Source organism: Lichenostomus cassidix, chromosome 8 (genome assembly GCF_008360975.1).
Source record: "Lichenostomus cassidix isolate B80296 chromosome 8, HeHo_3.0, whole genome shotgun sequence".
In the NCBI taxonomy this organism is placed as follows: Eukaryota; Metazoa; Chordata; class Aves; order Passeriformes; family Meliphagidae; genus Lichenostomus; species Lichenostomus cassidix.
This window is the reverse complement of record NC_139489.1, coordinates 15,728,789-15,743,657: the sequence shown is the minus strand read 5'-3', so window position 1 is coordinate 15,743,657 and position 14,869 is coordinate 15,728,789. Positions and strand designations below refer to the sequence as shown.

Below are 14,869 nucleotides of genomic sequence, written 5' to 3'. Positions count from 1 at the left end.
ACTTGAATATAGAAAAGCAAGGCTGCTATTATTTTTGCTTTATTGAAAGTATAAGTAAAAAGTATAATTAAAAATTACTTCTGTTATGAGTGGCAAAAGGTAACATTTTATTTAGATTAATTAAAAAAGTAGTACATAAAATATATGTGGAACTGTCAGTATTTAAAAGACTTTTTATTCATGTTAGGATTTGTGAGTAACTATTTACTTTACTACTTCAGTTATATAGATGCTTCATTTCCTGAATATGTGTTCATTTTCCTTTATTTAGAGGGGGTAAGGGAGGGAACTAAACTCACCCATATCATTAACAAGCCTGCATATGCAGCATTTTGGATCTCTTCATATCTCTATGAAGCTGAAGGCCTTTCCAAGCCCAAATTTAGACAATGCATAAAAACATTACTAAGCAATTAGGTAATGTTTCACAATGTTCTTTTTATTAGTTGAAGCAGTTCCATGCACTTCAATTTTCCTAACTTCTTGCCCTCACTATGAATTAGAATTGTCTTGAGGGGGTTGGCAAGCTGAGAGGGAAAGGTTAGGGCTAAGCTGCCTCAAACGCAGGACTGTAAGTTATTGAGGTCCAAGTTCACAGACAAAAAATGAAAGAGATGTTTTAGGTCATACAGCTCATCTCCCAGCTTGCTGTGTTTCGTGAAAGTCTGAAAGAGGATGGACACAAACCTGAGTAAAATGGGAGGAGTTTAGGTAAATTAATTGCACATGGTGTATCTGCAGTGCTTTCCTCCCAGGCTGTATTTAACTCCTGTGTGCAGGCAGTCCTTACATGCAGTGCTTGTGTGGTATTGTGCTTGTACTCTGCTGTTCACATCACTTCCTTTGCAGTTGGTGTCCCTCTGCAATGCTGGGAACTCTGCACTGAAGTTGCACAAAGAAAATATGCTTGTTGAGGGGTGAGGAGTGAGAGGTGCAACAAAAGAAACCTGTGAGGGTTTCAGAAGCTTGGAGGGACTGTTGTTTACCTGAGAACAACTGCCCACCACTTTCTGAAACGGTGTCAGAATTCTGAGTAGGTTAGTAGGAGCTCAGATTGCCTGGTTTCGATCACTGTGTGTGAATGTGCTGGCAGGGCAGGCAAGTGAAGGAAGTTCTATTCCTGCAGGCCCTCATTCTTGCTTTTGTTTCACTGAGGCAATGCAAGACTGAACATTTACAGGCTCAGTGTGGAGTGGTGTAAACAAGCCCTGGAAATGCTTGGATGCCAGCTAGGACAGTAAAGTTCTGTGAAAATATTTGCTCAGCTGTCTCCTCATGACAGAAAAGTAAGGAGATGCAGCAAAGTTGAGGGAGTGTGATAACTCCTACCAGTCAAAGCTGTGTGGTAATATGAAAATATGTGGTAAGTCGTGTCCAGGTTTGCTTTTGTTGAAGATCAAAGATTAGTTGATCCCAAAGAGTAGTGAGGCACTAAAATTAGGGTACCTATTGCTCCATTTTTTTATCTTATCTTCAGTGGCCTTTGCTTGAGCATTGATAACTGTACTGGTAACTATCCTCAGACCAGACAGTCTGTACTTGAAGTTATCTTTAACTTCAGTTGTGAAGCTCCAAGTGTTTAAAGGCTGCAGAACTGGGTCTTTAGGAAGAAATGAGGGAGGGAGCTGAAGGTACACAATGCCATTCCATCAGGACTCTCTACATTCTTTATTCACATCTTTGTTCAAAAACTTTTTCTGATGTCAGGTAGAGAAGTGCAACTGAGCTCTGTGACCTGTGTAGCATGTCCATTTGAGCACTGTCTAAAAGAGATCTCTATAGTCAATCTTTTGGTGTTCTAGAGTGAAAGAGATTTAAGATTTGTTCACATTGAGGAAAACCAGTGGGGATGAAAAGAAGATGCAGCCTATATGATGGAGAAGGTAATCAAGCATGGGAATGCAAGTGCTTGTGGAACATTCCATGGTATCAGCTGCATCAGTGCATTTCAATCACATTGCAGAAATCATTGAAAAGTGGGTTGTCATGCCTTTCCTGCAGCGTCTGTGTTCAGCTTGTTCTTTAGCCATTGATGTGATTGTTAGAGTGATAATAGTAACGCTGTGAGTGTAAAAATAAATAAATAAATATATTTAGCTTTGGTGTGAGTGAATACATATTAAAGATGCCAAGCTGCTGAATGCAAGCTTGTGTAATACCAATGAATATTTTTGAGCTGCCCGTCTAACAGTGAGAGATACTTTTTATGTTCCTTTGATTTGCCCATTTAGGCAAGAAAATTTGAAATTTTACAAAACATTTACAGGAAAATGAAAACTAAGTGGTTGTGTGATTCATATTTATTTAATAATAATTCAGCATGTGCCTTTAAAAGTTTGTTGTATCAATGTATTTGTGTAAAACTTTTTTCATGCGCAGAAAGTGTATGTTTTTTCAAGTAGTCTGGCCATGCATAAATGTGCATGCTCTCACTTACTCCTAAATGCTCTGTTAAGCATTTAGTTCAAGCCTGTTTAACAAACTCAACACTTTGGAGGAGGCACATGGTTCAGACACAGCCCGTCCTCGGTGCCAGCTGACTAAAAGCATTAGCTAGTATCAGCTCTACTTCAGGAGCATGCTTTTTGCCTTTTTCAGTAATGCTCATTTGAGCAAAGTTTTTCATTTATCCAGCTTAGGTAATGCTCTAATCAAAGAAATTAAGGGGGCATTTGATAATTCCATTGTCATCTTGAGTTCACATCACCTTGTAAGTTATTTCAACTCAGTTTTGAAGAAAGTATGGCATTGTACAAAAGGCTGTAAATATGTCTTTGCCTCATTTAGGGATTAACAGTTTCTGATTGCCTTGATTTGTTGTACTCCAGGCAGAGGCTGAGAGGAAGTGGGGGGGATCTTTTCCATCTGTGCAGCAGTTATGTGCCTAAGGTGTCAGGGTTTGGTTTATTTCCCAGGTGTCCTTAGTTTGCTGTTATTTAATAGAGTAAAACAGAATTAAAAAAACAGGTTCAATTAGTGTTGCTATTCCATCTTAGGTACCCTTAAGTGGTAAATCACAAACCAGGTTTTTCTTTATTTGCAGACATCAAATAGTATTGGTTTTGGAAAAGAAACAGAACGGTCCATGACTATGAGTAAATCAATAATACCTGACATTCCATCATCGCATGAGAGTTTGATCAAGTGGGCTTATGAGCATAACTATAGTCCAGTTATTTCCTACACAAAAGCACCTGTTGCTAACAGGTTTCACCTGCAACTTGAAGACACAGGTAAGTTTGAAGGTGGACTTTCAGCATATAGGAAAAACATACCTTGTGTTTCCAGGAATATAATTACTTGAAAGGTATTTTCTCTGTTTTAAACCTTTCATTTTGGTTGTTGCACTGCTTTTACTGCTCATCGTTAGAAATGCTGGTAATACCTATAAATGATGGTTAAAAATAATAATCTGTGGGTTTTTGATTAGAAAAGTCCAGGCAAATTGTGTTATTTCCTGAAATGTTGGTGGAATTAAATGTTTATAGTTTATCCAACACACAGGACTTTCTAGCTGACGATACCCAGTGTTCACTGAAATGCACTTCAGCAACTGGATATCTTGTTAGTTAATAAATCCAGCTTTGATTTTTTTTAGTGTGTTTTTCCCAAAAGTATGAGCATAGTGTTTCCTTGAGACGATTAAATAAACATTGAAACTGTTTACAGACATGAGTGGCTTACCAAAAAAGTCTGAGCAAACAGAATAAATACAACCATTAAAAAAAAAATTGGGTATTTGGCCAAGTCATTGCTGATGTAAAGCTATGTGGGTCCATTGAATCTAGCAGAGTTGCATCTGGTTTTTTTACTAATTCTGAATTGCAACCACTAAAACTATTGTTTTACAATTTTGATAAAGCTTACATTCAAGTTAATTTTATCAATTGTACCCTTGTAGATTCTGTCCTCAGCAGTCGTGTATAAGCCAGGAGATTTTTTTCTCCTTTACTCACTATACAGTTAAGTCTTATTTAGCTTCACACTGGTTATAGAAGTAGTTTCATAACAGTAGAATGACTAAATTTCTGATGGGTCAGGTAATGGAAGAATTTCACCTACTGATTTGCACTTAGGCTATTTCAGCAGTACCAGCATAGTAGATTTGATAAATGGGATGTTCCTTCTACCTCTGTGATTCTTTTGCATATAATAGGTCCACTCATCAAAAGTTTATTTTCAGCTCTTGGTGAGAGATATTTCTGACAGTGACTAAGGATACCAAGATTAGATGCCTCAGTAACAACTAAACCCTTAATTGCAGGAGTTGTGGCTAGTTACCTGAAAAGTACGAAGATGCTGTTTTTAATGTCCTTTGGGAGCTTCCTTTATGGAAGCTTTTTTTTTTTTTTGTATGAAAATATTAGTTCTGGATACTTTTTAGGAAAAACATTTAATCAACTAATGTGGATTTGTTGGGTTTTTTTGTTTGTTTTTTTAGAAGAGATGAATGATGAAGAAGACCATTCCCTTCCTCCAGAGCTGACAGAATTGCTGGGTGCTAACCCACTGCCAGCTCCAAAGAATCCTGATGGCCTGACTTTTCCATTTCACATTAACAGAGGAAGACATGACACAGTGGGAGAAGAAATCTTCCCATCCAGGCATTCAGTAGATACATTAATAAATCATGACTTTGGGCATTCCCTCTCAAAACATAAAGAACCTGAAGAAGTTCAGGGCAGTGCTGATATGGCCCTGTCAATTAAGTGTGATGACAAAGTGCTGACAGTAGCTGTAGAAAAAGATTCTCTACAGGTTGGTGTGATATCTTATTCTCAAAACTGGGGAGGCTTTTTTCGGCAGGCCTTTTTTTTTTGCATTTTGATTGAAAAAATAAACATTCCAAGTCCTACAGCCATCACCACACAACCCCCCAAAAATAGTTTGGTGAGGTAACTATACTGTAGATGTTTGCCATAACTCAGAATCATGTTTTTCTTCCTGACAATCTGGTGGGTTTTGGAGGGATTTCTGACTGAAGGTGTACATGGTTGGTTCTGTCAAAAAATTACTGTACTCAACCATCAGTCTGAGTTTTTAATTTCCAGTGTACAAAGAAGCTGCTTTTGATAGCAGCGTGAGACCAAAATAGATCTGTCTTTACCATCTACCAGCTGACAGGTTGCTTGTGTCCATCTGTATTGTGGAAAAGAGCCTGATACAGACAGCATTTTTAGCTCATTTCAGACCAAACAGAGTCAGCATTATTAATCAGCAGATTAATAATGAACCTGTTGTTTCCTTTTTTTCCATGTTACATTTATTCCTTGTCTGCCATGTATAACAGCATTTTGAGAGTGACCTTCACTGGACGTCAGTACAATGAACTTCACTTCCTCCTGTCAGCAGTCACGAACAGTGACTGCACTGCACTTTAAGCAGGAGCTGAACACAATTGTGTTTCAGCCCCTGACAAAGCGCCTTTGTTTCAGGCTGGCGGCTACACCCGGACAGAGCTCTCGCTGCTGGACCACTCTTGCAAAGCCAGGATGAATGGGACCCACTTCATCCTGGAGTCTTCACTGGACAAATGTGGGACTCGGACAGCATATATCTTGAACAAGATTGTTTATTTTAACTCGGTGAGTATTTTACAAGGAGCATACACCTTCTGTGCTGGACATCATAGTAGTACAAGGATGCCATTGTAGTTAGCTTTGGTCTTAGCAAAAAGGAGGCATCCTGATCTTTACCTGTATAGCTCAAACCTAGTTGCAGCCACAGTCGCTGTATTCAAGGAGGTATGAAGGCTGCACATTCAGTGTGCTCCTGTGGTCAGATAGTATCCCAAAGGAAAAAGGAAGAGTTGGAGTTAAATACGTTTCACAGCATGGCTGCCCTTTGGGGACCATCTGTACCAGCCTCAGAGAAGTTGCACTGGCTTTTCTTGTGCAGCTTTGATGCAACCATACATAAACAGTACTACATTGCTGTAAAGAGAAATAGGAATGAAATTTTGTAATTGTACAAAGCTTTACTGTTTAATATTCAGAATGAAATGAATTTTTTTCTTCTAAAATTGTGTGTGAAAAAGGCTTTTAAAATGTGAGGAAATGACATTATTTTTGCATGCTTTTCTCTTAGAATTTGAGTTTATATTTTTTTATCACAGTTGATGTACACGATATACAGTTTTATATCAGTTGATATACATGATGAAGGGACTCTGGAGTACTGGTGTATGAGTGATGATGCAAAGGAACCCAGTTAGGTTGTAAGCAGCTGCTTCCAGACCGGCTCAGCTTCTGAGCCAGAGTACAATGCGGATATTCTGGGTTCAAAAGTAATGACACGTTTCTCTTGCTGAGCTTTCCAGTACATAGAAGTAACTTTGGCAAATGATGGAAAGCCTGTGGTCCAACCCAAACACAGCTAAGGCAATCTGAGCTGACCTTGCCTGGTTAAAACTGTTCTATGCTGGGGAGTCGGTAGCACCTAACTTTAGAAACAATCCCAAACCAAGATAGAATCATTGGCAAACAACAGAGCAGCACGTGTCTGGAGCTAAATGCTGTCATGGTCCCTCTATTCTATTATGGCCCAGAGTAAAGTGGTTATTTACCTCTTCTCCTTTCTCCATGATGTCTTTTGGTAGTCTTGGCTACAGACTTGAACTCTGAATTGTGTCTGGGATTGTTCAAAATTTGGGAGCATTTCTCCTAGAAAATAGACACCCTGCAGTGGAGTGTCAAAGGGTGTGTGCGTGTCACTTTTCAGCAGTTGCTCTATGTCTAAAAATCAAAGTTCAAGTCCTGGAAGGGAGGGAGCTAGCTGAGGAGCTACAAGCATACAGAAGCAGAACGCAGAACACTGGAAAACAAAACCAGAAATTTCCTGGTAAAGAAATAAAGACATATGAAAAGGAATTAAAAAAAAAAAAAAAGGGGAGGGTGTAAATGAAGAAGGAATATCATGTTTTGGGATGTACATGTCTGAAAAAATATTGCTAATGACAGAAGAGAAAATCCTTTAGTGGCCCTAACATTTTTAGTGTTTTTTATGGGTGCATTAAGGAGAACTGCAAGTAGCAAAACATCCCTTTAGAAAGCCATTTCTTTTTTCAGTGTTGGTTATAGAAATACCAGAAATAGAAAGGAAACACCAGGCTGCCCATACAGACACCAACACCCAGACTGGTGTCTTTCTTTGCTGGCCCTGAATTCTGGAAAAAAAACTCAGGGGCATTCTCTAAATATAAGCTCCATATCCTGCATGCTCAGAATAAGGCTGTTTAAGAGATACTGTCATCATTTGCTTAGCTGGTGCTCTTCTTTGGCCTTTGCATTGTTCTGAAGACAGGAGAAAATAATAACCATGAGAGTGCTCAGTTATCACTTAATCTAATTTGTTTGTAATGCCTCTGGTGCAGGTTGTCATTCAGCTGTCATCACCAGCTGAAGGCAGCGGCTTTGAGGATGACGACATGGAATCGGGTGATAATGGATTTCCAGGGGATGCTGATGAGGGAGATGTAGCTTTCTCAAGCTGGCCTGAAATCGCGGTACGTTACCCTCGGGTTTGCACCTGACAATGAAGAAATACCTGTTGTAATAGGCATTTCACATCAATTACGTTAATTGTCTAGAAACTCCTTTGTCTTTTAACACATTTCTTCTCACTGCTGTTTCTTGTGAGCCTGTTGAAGATTTGCACTAAGTAGATGGAACGGGGGTGGGCCTGTATGGTACACACCGAATTTGTCCAACCTCTCCTTGACTCGTGATGTTACTGCATTTTTTTTCTCAGTTTAATTGCACACTGCACCAGCCAGAGGATGACAGAGGCATTTTCTGGCCTCCTGAACCACACATCACCAATGTGACCTTCAACATGGACCTGTACAAAACAGATTTGTTCCTTGCTCCCTCCCAAGGACTCTTTTCTGTTGCAGAGAATGGGCCAATATATGTAGAGGTAACAAACTGAAAAAGAATGTCAAACTAACAGAGGTGTTTTGCAAGACTGTGCAACTGAACCAAGTGTCCTCTTGTCAGCTGAAAGGTTTTGTTGGGCAGTTGGTTCAGGCCACTGTGGTGGCTGCAGAGAACAGAAACTGTAGGATAAGAAGTAGGACAAAATTTTGGGTAAAAAATCGGAAGCATTCTTGCAAAATGGATGAATTTAACATATGAGGTAAATTGGTGGTTCTTGCTATACCTGCTTTTCTGTGCAGAACTTAAAGGTGTTCTCTGAGCTCCTGCTCTGAACTGGCATGTCCTGATGGGTTTATTTTATTGGGTAATATGTCTGAACCTCATCTGAAAGATGTAGACATGCAAAAAAATTATTACAAATGTGCCTTTCATATGCTAGAGTTCTCAGGTTACACAGTTAATACAGATTCTGGTCTCTCGCCAATCTGCTTGAAAACATCACTTACAATCCTTTTGAATGCTACCACACAAGAGATCTAGCAGATTTAGATAAATAATACTAAAACAAAATCAACAGCTGCATACCCTTGACTTCAGGTGTATTTTGCACGTGATAATATTCCCATGTGTTGCTGAACTGTTTATGAAATCTGTGTAATTTCAAACCAATAGAGTCAGTACTTTTACAGATAGCTATGTGAACAGAATTTTGGATTTTCAGATAGTGATAGACATTAATAGATACAGCTTTGGCAATGAAGTATCACCAGTTTCTAGGCGAGTAAATCACAAGGTGTGAGCTATGGGGTTTTAAGACCCAGAAAAAGAAGCAGCGCTGTGCCATGTTTCTCTTACCTAAGTTAGTTCCTCTTTGACACCCCATATTGCCCATGATAAGCACAGTGATACTTTTGACATTGGTGCAGTTTTCTTCATGATTTCAGCGTGTTATCTTTTTTTGTTCTCTACCCAGTGAAAAGTACTTAAGAGAGTTAAAGCAAAAAAAAAGTGTGTTACACTCAGTTAAGAATATTTTTATAACAGACACTTAAAATGATCCACTTCCTTCATTGATCTGGGATGAATCCCCCTGACTCTGAGTCCTCTGGATTTGTCTGACTCTGGAGCTGTTTATTCAGACAGATGTTCTGATTTCTTCATCACCTGTCCTGGCAGAAGCCTTTTTTGTTCTGTTTTTCCTTCTTGCACAGTGGAAAACATATCAGTTTTGAACTTCTGTGACTCCATTTTTTTTAGACTGACACTGATTTCTTTTTCCTTTTTTGTTTTGTTTTCCTATTTTGCATTTGTTATTAACAAAAATATTTTTGGGTTTTGATAAATACATATTTGGTAAAAACTCTCAATCTCCCTTTTCCTTGTTTGGTAAGGGTTTTTTTTTGTGTTTGAATCTTTTCAATTTTGTGGTTTTTTCTTTCTTCTCTGCTGTCATTTTCTTACCGTATTTTGGTCTTCCACCTTCCTCCTGTAGTTCTTATCCTTCCTTGAGATATCATTTATCCTTTTATTTAATTAACTGTAGTATGCCTATCCTACTTCCCATAATCTCTTTTTTAATTAGTTTACACTATCAGCTTGTTTCCTGTCAGTATCTGTGGCTGACTTTCGTTCATCCATCTTCATTTTTGTTCTTTTTAGAAGATAGTCTTTCTTGCTTAGATGCTTCTGCACATTCCTTAATTTCTTATTTGATTGCTGCTCACATAAGGGAGAGAAAAAATGAGAAATGCTTTTATTCACTGCAAAACTACTAGCATCCAGAAATTACTGTGTAAACCACACCATGTGGCAGGCTCCTCCTTAAAGATACATGCAGCACATTTGGATTAAGTATGCATATAAGGCACATTTCTTCTAAGAAGATTTCTTGTGCAATAAAAAACTGTTTCATTGGGCAGTGTTAATGGTTAGACAAAAGGCTTCTGTTGTTTATTAAGAGCAACATGCCTCATTTGTTACAAATTCCATTTATTTTCTTCTAATTATTCTGTAACATTTCTTGTCTGCATTCCAATCCAGCTGAGCAACATCAGAGCATTGGAAGTTTTCAGTCTTAATTATTTTTCATAAAAGAATATGAATTTCAAACTTACAATAAGCTAAAAGGATCCTTTCAGAAAAAAATATGGCTTTTTAGGAGGCTCCCTCATCCCCTCCAGTCCAGGAATGCCACCCACACATCAGACCATGACCTTCTCTCTGCCTTTGCATTCCTGTCTTGGCTGGGGGTGGATTTTGTGTTGTGTCTGTTGCTTTTATTTTTTTTTTTTTCTGTTTTCATTATAATTTCAAACAGATACAAAACCATGGAATTAGTTGTTGATTTCCATACAGCTCCATTATAGCCTGTGTGTCTAAGGGAGGCAATGCCATCTCAGGTGGCAGTCACAGTCATTAACTCTGTGTCTTTTCTGGGTGGGGTTTTTCATCTGCATTCAGAAAGATAAGGAATTGCTGTATTTATGCATGGTTATACTATTAAACAGCTGCTGCTTTTGAAACCACAGATTTTCTGTCTCTCGGTTTGACAGTTTACACTTAACATTTAGCCTTCAAAATATTTCAGATTGGAAATGGCACTGGAAAACTGCTTAAAAACCAGTTGAAAATATTAATGAAATGTGAACTAAAAATGTCATTTCTGAGATCTTACTGTCTCTTTCTTTAATGCAGGTGTCTGTGACTAAAGCTGACAGATCCTTGGGCTTTGCCATTCAAACATGCTTTGTTTCCCCGTTTTCAAATCCAGATAGAATGTCTGACTATACCATTATAGAAAACATTTGTCCTAAAGATGAATCTGTTAAGTTCTACAGTATTGAGAAAGTGAATTTTCCAATACCGCATGCACAGAAGGACAGAAAAAGATTTAGCTTTGTGTTCAAACCAATGTTCAACATCTCACTGCTCTTTCTTCACTGCGAGTTGACTTTGTGTACAAATAAAGACAAAGATACTCAAGGACTGCCAAAGGTCAGTAATTTATTAGATTTATCAAAACTTCTTACTTAGATGAAAACAATGTATTTTTTTCATCTGAACTATGAACGTAATAAATGGTTTTCTATGGAGATGTAATGAACATGGTATCTCTGGGCTCAGGATTTTAATAAATAAGAGTTATTACACTATGCATTTTGACTACATAATTTACAGTTTCTGTTTAAATTTCATTGGGTGGCTACAAATAGAAATTGCTTTTTATTGCACAAGTGGCTCAAGTTTATCTTTTCTATCCATATCCAAGGCACAAACAATGTTAGCTCTAATTTCCAAATATGTGCCCCATATCAGATAATACTGTAATTTGATTGCTACAAAAGAGAAGGTTGTTTGGAGGTTCTCATTTTTTGGGTAAATCGTGTAGGATATAACTGGTTATGAGGCAGCTGTGCAACTGGCACAGCTGTCCTGGCAGATGGGTGACTGACTTCTCACACTGTTCTTTACACTCCAGTGCATCCCTCCTGATGAAGCTTGCACCTCTCTCAATGTGGATATGATTTTGGCCATGATGCACAACAAGAAAACCTTCACCAAGCCTCTTGTTGTAATAACTCACGAAGGAAAACAAGAAGGTATAAAAATGAGCTTGACCTTAATAATGCTATATATACAATCTTGTGTAACATGCAGCCACTTGAAATGAGGGAGTGCTACAAGTATGTGACATTGTATAATCTCGTGGTGATACTGTGTCTGTAAGATGTTACTTGTTTAGACATTTCCTTGGCAGCAGTCATCATGGCAAATCATTGCCATTTTTAACCACCTTTGTTATTCTCCGTACATGTGGTTTTGCAAAGCATTGAGAAAGGAATACTCAAAGTAGTACAAAATAATATGGGTTTTGGAAGTATGAATGTAGCAATAGCACTTGGAGCAATTTCTTGATGCCCAGTGATCAAAGTCAGGGCTCTGCTCCCTGCTGTATCCTTTATTTATTGTGCTTGTAAATATAAATTTAGGAATAACAACAATGGAATTGCAAAGTATTGAGGATGTTGAAGTCTGATAAGTTTGTAAAGCAAAGAGGGGCCACTGGAGACTCATTAGATTGTTAATCTACTAAGAGCAGAAGATGAGATGCACAAAGGGGCTCCACTTCGGTGGGACTTGTTTGATTATGTAATTTTTATTGAAAAATTAGTGTGATTAGTAACTGTCTGAAGGAGGTGGAGAGGTTGAAGTGCATTATAAGATTATGCCAAACAGCACAATGAGACCTTGTTCTAGTTTAAGAGTATACCCTGTGAGTAATGGCAAGTAAGAACTGTTTCCACAGTTTCATTTAATTTGAAAGTTCTTAGGAGATCACTCTGACAACAGCATCAGTCATGTTTTGGTGCAATCCTAGAAGAAAATATGTGCATTTATCTTTTCTAGTTGTATTAGCATTGTAGTTTCTTAAGAAGCTTCAGTAGCTTCATGTACATATCAGAATCATCCCATAGTGTCCGAAGGCTCTTTGAGCTTTGGAATGCTTTTCAGAGAGTATCAAAAGAATGGGGTTCAGGAGTTCTTTAACCTCTGTTTTATGCTGCATGCTTTTTAGTCTTTGAACAATGTTAAGTACCATACATCATTGCCAGGGGACATAGGCAACAACTGTTTTTGCATAACTCTGCAAGTCAGCTCATATTTAGTTTGGAGGAGTTTTTAACATATTTGTTAATACAGATCAAACCGCTATGAATTAAAGTCAAGTATTTGATCTGTCACTGTGTAACAATTAAAACTGTGCTTTGGGCCTAATTCTGGACTTTCATTTTGCTCAGCTCTCATATTTTTTCAGTAGTTTTTCTACTGGGAATGAGTAAATCCTGCAACTGAAATTCAGCTTTCAATAAACAGACTTGTAGTCTCAGCTCTCTTGTCCTCATGATGTGTAGAGCATTGTATGCAGCTCCCATCTTGGGCTTCACTCAGAATGTTGTCTTTGTCAGAGGCACAAGGTCTTAGTGTGCAAAGACAAGCTAAATTTATAAAGATTAGTTACAAGACAGCAGTGTGATAGAGTATTTTGTTGCATTGTGGGTGATTTAGTCTAATTGTGGGACGCTTGGTGGAAATCTCCCCAGCATATCCCAGCTTTCAGACATAACACAAAGTGGCACATTAGCAACGTAGCTTTGTTGGTATGCAGTTGTTCTGCAGTGAATCAAAATCCCTTTCTTAAAGCCAAATGCCATTGTTGGCCAATACATGAACCTAAGAGTTGGTGAAATTGTATCACATTACTGAGCAGGAAAATTTACCTCTCAGAGGTAGCTTTCTTTATTCTCTTTGATGTGAACAGAATCAGCTTTTAGTGTTTCAAGCACACTATGTGAGTACTGCCCCTGGATCTGCTCACCAAGCCACATGTGAAAGTCATATGCTTGATATTTTAAAAGTCAGAACAAGCTACTCATGGCCAAGGTTTGTTTTTTTCCTTCAGACAAGTTTATAACTGTCATTGACTGTATTAGAAATCATAATACTATATCTAAATGAGAATTTGCAGTAGATCCCAGTGGCAGTGTTTGAAACCTAACTCCATGCCCCATACATTCTCTTGGCATTCCTGCATTTCCCCATGCTCTCCCCCACTCCCATGAAATGCACTTGGATGGCCATTTATATGCTAGGAAATACATGTTGTTCTGTTGAAATAATTTACCAATGCTGTTGTTCAGATTTTGTTAAGTGTGGAAACTTTAGATTATTATTTCTACAGCAAAAGGAGACAAGTCATAGAAAGAAGGTCAAATGGGCAACTAACAAGTGCCTCTATCCTACAAATGTATAAAAAATAATGATAATTCTAAAGGCTGACAGCACTTGTTTTTAAATTAGATGTTTTTCATAAACCCTAAGAATTCTCACTGCTTCTGAATTGCACTGAGCAAATCACAGTAAAGTACATGTAAGAACTGGATGACTGAAGAGAATTGTTAATGAGCTACACAGCTTATCATTAGCTGATTTCATATTCTCTGTAGTGAGGCCAGTGATAGAAATAGCATGGAAAATTCATTTTCCCCTCAGCTCAGAAGGCATTTTCTTGGCACTTGGGATATGCTAGTGGAGTCTTTGGACAATCTAATACTGCCCTTAGCCATGTTTGTACTTTTCAGGGCTCCTCAGTTTCAATCCAGCCCTCCTTGCAGGTCTTACCTTCAGTTACACTGTGGCTGTTATGTGCACTTGATAACTTTCCAGATTATTTGTGCATGCACCCCCACACACCCCTGTATGTTCTCACCTGTTTCCTACTACTGTCCCACCTGTTTCCTATCATCTGCCAAAAGTGATCTGCAAGAGATGCTTATGTGTTAGAACAAGACACAATAACACAGTTTAACAATAAAATGCCTTTTTGGATCTTGTAGGCACATGTCTCAGAGCCTAATGGTCTAAAGGATATTGCTAGAAGTTTGGTGCTGCCATCTGGGTTTTAGAAGTTAGAAGGATAGTCTTGTTTAAGGACACTTTAAATAAATATATTTATTTTCAGTATTTTTGAGCTGTTATGTTTGCATAGAAATTAATTAAGCTGTATTTTCCAGTTGCTAAAGCTACAAAAACAAGTATTGAAACACTACCTTATCAAATGCTTTTACATCTGTTGCACTGAGCACATTCAGATATGCCAGAATATAAATTAAACCCCTGAGCCGCTGAGTAATCCAGAATGAAACTGCAGCTAACCAAACAGGTCTCTGGGTCTGAAGCCAGAATCCCTAGCTCTTCTGCTTGAGGTGGCATTCTTGGAGAAAGATAAGAGAAGTCAGTTAAGAAAAAGAAGGGGAAACTCTTCATCTTTTAAACATTTGTTTACTTGTCTCTTTCTGTTACAGGGTGATATCTTCATTACTAGGATGATGATATTTGATATTCTTGCCTAGAATAATAGCTTTGATCTTTGAACAATACCTATGATCTTTTATTTATTATATAATTTTAAAAAACCCCAAACAAACAGGAAA

At 38.1% G+C, this 14,869-nt stretch overlaps 1 protein-coding gene across 1 annotated transcript in view; it reads left to right on the top strand.

Moving 5' to 3' along the window:
• TGFBR3 (transforming growth factor beta receptor 3) overlaps positions 1-14,869 on the top strand; it is a 114,008-nt gene that overhangs the window by 86,704 nt on the left and 12,435 nt on the right. Inside the window, exons 8-14 of the mRNA XM_085068051.1 lie at positions 3,044-3,233; positions 4,442-4,758; positions 5,436-5,585; positions 7,373-7,504; positions 7,750-7,917; positions 10,572-10,871; positions 11,356-11,476. Coding sequence (XP_084924177.1) covers positions 3,044-3,233; positions 4,442-4,758; positions 5,436-5,585; positions 7,373-7,504; positions 7,750-7,917; positions 10,572-10,871; positions 11,356-11,476 — 1,378 coding nt within the window. The remainder of the gene's footprint in view (positions 1-3,043; positions 3,234-4,441; positions 4,759-5,435; positions 5,586-7,372; positions 7,505-7,749; positions 7,918-10,571; positions 10,872-11,355; positions 11,477-14,869) is intronic.